Below are 5016 nucleotides of genomic sequence, written 5' to 3' on the forward strand. Positions count from 1 at the left end.
TTTAAATATGCAAATCTACACTATTAGATTAAAAACTGTTTACAGTAACTAACAACTATCCTGAAATATTGGGAATCTGTTGTTCAGTTGATGGCTTATTTGTCTTGAAAGGAAATCACTGCTCGCTTTATCTTCCCGGCTGAGCAAGTTGTATCGGGGAATAAAAAAGTGTGGCAGCCGAGACTCTTGCAGGCAATCCAGAAAAAAGCCCAGATATTTCTGAAAGCAGTGATCCAGGTCTCCCACATGCCAGTCTGTGTCATTTGGCCACATGACACACGAGTGGAAAAAAGCAGTTTTGACATGGTATGAACAGAACTTTTCCAGCTCTTTTGTATGTTTCATTTTAAGTCGCTCTAGAAGATACTTCAGAAGCTTAAGACAACCTTTCCTGTTAAGTAAACAAAGAATTTATTAGGTGCTTTCTACATAGTCAATTCTAGCTAAGTATTTTAGGTATTTAAATGCACGTTACTCATTAAAACAATACAAATGTTCTTGCTCTATTAGAGTAACATTTTCAATAATGTTTTGCATAAAATCTGAAAAGTAAGTGCAGCAATAGGCTGGATAACCCATGAGCTACTGTCTCTGAAGTCGGGTTCTAGCGATGAAGGATTTCTACTTTAAACAATAGTTCTTGCGCGTGCACCGCTCTCGCTGGGACCCACAGCAACAAACCCAGAAATACCAAGTGCTGGTCAGCAGCGTGCTTACGCGGGACAGCCTCCCAGCCACAGGTGCCACCAGTATAATGTGAATGTGGAGCACCGCTTAAGAGAAAAGCTGCCCTTTGGGCTTGGGTTTACACCAAAGGAAAGGCCGCTGCCTCCCTGTGGCACGCCACGAGGGGAAAAGGTATGCATAGTTTAATAGGCTGCTAGGTAGGGGCATGGCATATCCAATAATATTCATAAAACAAAGAGAAGGAGTTACGCGTTAGTTCCCTTGTGACTTACTTGATTCAGTATAAGATGCAGTGAAGTAAACTATGAAGTTGATTTGCCATTAAGGAGGCTCTGTACCTCATCTGGGCTTTTTTCTTTCCCTTTGAGGAAATGTGGAAACCAGTTTTTATTGGAGGGAAAAATTGCATTAATTCATCCTGACCCCATTCAGTGGTTCTTTTCTCACCACCACTTTAGAAGCTGCCTTGGTACGAAGTGTAATTTTGTTCCCAAAGCTCAGAGAGCTGAGTCATCAGACTTTTAACCTGGTTCTTCTACACAGGACTGAGTTTGGGAAAGATTGTTTAACAAGTTGCATCTTTTTGCTTTTTTAAGGCAAGCCTGGAGCGTAAACCTGCAGCGTGATTTGTTTCCACTGCTTGCTGAGTAAACGCAAGTCAGGCGTTGAGCGAGTACGTGCGATGTTGTACTGCTGTAGAAGAACGACGCCCAAAAGCCTCGTTCTTGTTCCCTATTAGGGCAATTAGTCTTAGATCAAATTCATCAATGTTAAACTGAAATAGTGCTAGCCTGGCTCACACAGGCTTAACATAGAATATTCTGGTGAAATACCAACCTACAGCACTTCGGTCCGTCTGCTTCACAACAGGTCTTTGAGCTGCCGTGGTTGTTCATCATGGCCTTCTCAATGTGCGAGAAAGAGAGTCGCCAGGTGTTCCCTAAAGTTGGGTACAAGATTGTTAAGTCATTACACAGCAGTCAGTACAGGTGGCTGCAACTAGGGGGGGAAAAAAAAGACACTTTATAGTTGACTTCATTTTAAATATTGGCAATTCCTTTGCACTTTAAAAAAAAAAAAATAAAAATTTGGTGGCTACGATTAGTTAATTCCTCCTTAATTCCCCAGCTGCTTCACACAAAGACAATGAGAATCTTTATTAATATAGGACACAATTGTTCGGATGCTTTCACTCCATTCTTGAGAACATTTGGATTTACTTCAAAATTAAACTTAATTCTGAACTTCCCTGCATTTGTTGAACACAATCTGGGGAATTGCACTACTCATAGAAATCACCAACCCTGGAATTTCTGCTCTTTATTATTGGCCTTACTGCGTAACCATTCTGCTTTTGAATATAAAAAATTGTTCACTATTGGTTTCAATTTTTTTGTGCAAGCGATACGCTTTTGAGTTTGTCTCAGGGCAGGTGACTGTTCTAAACCATTTATTTTTGTTCTTCTGGTAATGTTTCTGAAAACAATCATTAACGTAGCTCAACAACCTGTCTTTAGAACACCAGCAATTTTTTTTTTTTTTTTCTTCCTTAGGTAAGTTAAGATGGTTTCCCTTGCCTGTTTGGTTCAGTTACTCTTTGCATTTAATTTTCACAGGAGGAGTTAGCCCAAGAGAGCAGTAGTGATTTATTTGGTATTCTTAAGATGGGCATGCTAATTAAAAAAACAACAACAACAAAAAAAAAAGATTGCCCGAACTTTTTGCTGAGATCATCCGTTCTCAGAAAGCAAGGACAAGTTGAGATGTTTAACAACAACAACAACAAAAAAAGATTGCCCGAACTTTTTGCTTTTCTCAGAAAGCAAGGACAAGTTGAGATGTTTAACTAATGTAGGCTTGGTGTGACAGTGGTCTGGAGAAAGAAGAAAAAAGAAAAAAAAAAAATAGCTATACCAGAGTTCCTCTAGAAATAATGTATCTGGCTAGAAAAGTACACACTTTGCTTCCTGCCAAAGTATATACAGCATACAGAGGGATGTTCCCTGCCTTTTTAGAAGTCTGTTGATTTACTTTTTTTTTTTTCCTCTCCTTTCAAAGTAAAGGAGTGGACATGTCTGTTCAGTCCAGCACCAGCATGGGAAAGGTGCCTGCCTTGCCGTAACAGATTTAATGCAACACTCTTGGGAAGGGTTAGTGTGCAGCCTGGCAGAGCAGTTTCAGTGCAGGACAAGCAGTGTCACGAATCTGATGTTTTATAGAGGGATTTCACTTGTCTTTGGTCTGGATATATCCAGGCTGAGATAAAGATCTGCACCTCGAAGGCAGAACACTCAACAGACTCTGGATACCCTTTTTTACAACCTGATCGCTTACAAGTGCTATAGAGAAGATACTTCATGACTTAGACTTATTGTCGGTATGTGAGGTACCTCTTGGAACCTTTTCTCTTTTGTTTTCTTTGGCTACTAAATAAAGTGTTCTGTTTCTGAACTCTCCCCTGACTTTTCTTCCCAGCCACTGTTCAATTTTGAGGCCATCCTGTGTGCTGGGCGGCCAGCTCTGCTGCACTTCCAGAGTCAAGATGATGTCCACGGATATGTCTGCCGGAGGATTTTTGATCTGAAGAGTTATTGCAGGGCTTCCAACCTTTCTCCTTTTCACAGTTACTTCCACATCTAATAACAGAGAAGAAATTGATTTTACATATATAAATATTTATATATTAGAAAATGGGGTTTTTTTAAGAATGTTAAAAGTTTTTACTTAGGAGGAATTTGTAATCAAGCAAAAGAAATACTGGGTTCGGTCGCTGGCTCTGCATCCTACAGGACATAGATTTTAAATAAAACATTAAGAAGGCCTGTTGAGGGATTCTATGAAATAGGGAACACTCCTTTTGAACCGCTGTGTTCACTTGATTTACTGTAGCTACAGAATCAGAAATACAGTAATGTTTTCCCATGAACTTCTTCACTGTTGAAAACACTGAAGAGATTTGGCCACGATGTTTCTGAAGGCTTTGGAGAAAAAAAGCACCCTAAAAAGGGCTATGTTTCATATATAGATCAATATAAAATATTAGGTAATGCATAAAAGAAAGCTCTTCCTTTTGCTACCAGTTCAGCATACGCCTCTCTGTATACAGCAGGTAGACTCAAAATATATAGGTCAGGTAGGAAGTGCCAAGCGTGCGACAGAACCCTGAACATTCATTATTCTAACGAGGATTGCATAGTGGAGCAATGGGTTAATCGCATAGCATGATCGGCTCCGATGTAGTTGCGGTGATTCTCAGCAGAAGAGCAAATTTGAGATACGGGGGACAGGAAGGGTTACAGTTACAGCTACATTGCCACAAAGAGACAATCGACTGGGGGAAAAACATCTTAACAACGAGGTGATACATATGCACAACGTAAATGGATTTTTTAAGCACTCTTCCTTGAAGCTTGTTCTTTCAGTACTTACTTGTAATGTTTTTTACTTCTTGTTTAATAATTAATCTTAGCGCTTGAAGCATTTTAAGGGCTGATAATTTTTTTTCTTCATCTAAAAACTTCGAAAAATACTTTTCTTTTGGATTTCTTTTGAACGATAGATAATAATAGGCTCCCGTGTCATCACTTTCATCCAGCTGAAGTCTTGCAACAGGCATTACAAGCATGATGTCAAACTCGTTTGGTTCAGATATCTGCAAAGTACAAGAATACAACAGTCAACACGCAACTTGGGTTTCAGTCTCTTTAGGCTTTTATCCTGGTTGCGGTTTTATCTGGAACTGCCTTGGTCTACTTTTCATGCCTGGCATGAAACAGGAGCCTATTTCTGCGGGTTTGTATTACAAGATTGCTGTGCATTTGAGTGGAGAAGGGCAATTTACTGGCAGCAGTTTGTTTCCCAGCTTTCCAGCTTACTAATTCTTAAGAGAGTTTTAAGATTCTTAAGCTGTGCTGAGAAACACGTAAATGCTGATCTTGGTCATCCTCTCGCACACAGGAATCAGCAGTGAGGGGAAACAAAAATTAATTGCTATGCCTGCAGCTTCTTTTTAAAAGAAGTGTTCCGGTGTTCCAATGTGTTTCAGACCGAGCTGGAACCAGAAGAAAAAAAAAAAAAAAAAAAAAAAGAAAAAAAGAAGGTATTGCTATTTCTCCTGCTTTCTGAAGAAACTCTAAACTGAAACTATAAACTAAAAATTCTCACCCGCCTCGCCCTCCGGTTCCGCGGGGCTTACCTGCGGGCTCTGCCTGCAAAGCCAGTCCAGTCCAGGCAGCGCCCCTGCCTGAATGCAGGCGCATTCGCCCTCCAGGAAGTCAGCAATTTTACAATTAATTGCTGTTAAGTAACGTAGCGATCCTTGGAAGCCTC

General features: G+C 40.1%; 1 protein-coding gene across 1 annotated transcript in view; it reads right to left on the minus strand.

Annotated features, from left to right (window-relative positions):
- The window catches only part of CGAS (cyclic GMP-AMP synthase), a 7160-nt gene continuing 2144 nt past the window's right edge, over positions 1 to 5016 (minus strand). Inside the window, exons 2-5 of the mRNA XM_035893093.1 lie at positions 4117 to 4339; positions 3078 to 3323; positions 1525 to 1627; positions 1 to 391 (exon numbers count right to left, since the gene is read on the minus strand). Coding sequence (XP_035748986.1) covers positions 49 to 391; positions 1525 to 1627; positions 3078 to 3323; positions 4117 to 4339 — 915 coding nt within the window. The 3' untranslated portion in view covers positions 1 to 48. The remainder of the gene's footprint in view (positions 392 to 1524; positions 1628 to 3077; positions 3324 to 4116; positions 4340 to 5016) is intronic.

Source organism: Egretta garzetta, unplaced genomic scaffold (assembly GCF_000687185.1).
Source record: "Egretta garzetta isolate BGI_Z169 unplaced genomic scaffold, ASM68718v1 scaffold584, whole genome shotgun sequence".
Taxonomy (NCBI): domain Eukaryota; kingdom Metazoa; phylum Chordata; class Aves; order Pelecaniformes; family Ardeidae; genus Egretta; species Egretta garzetta.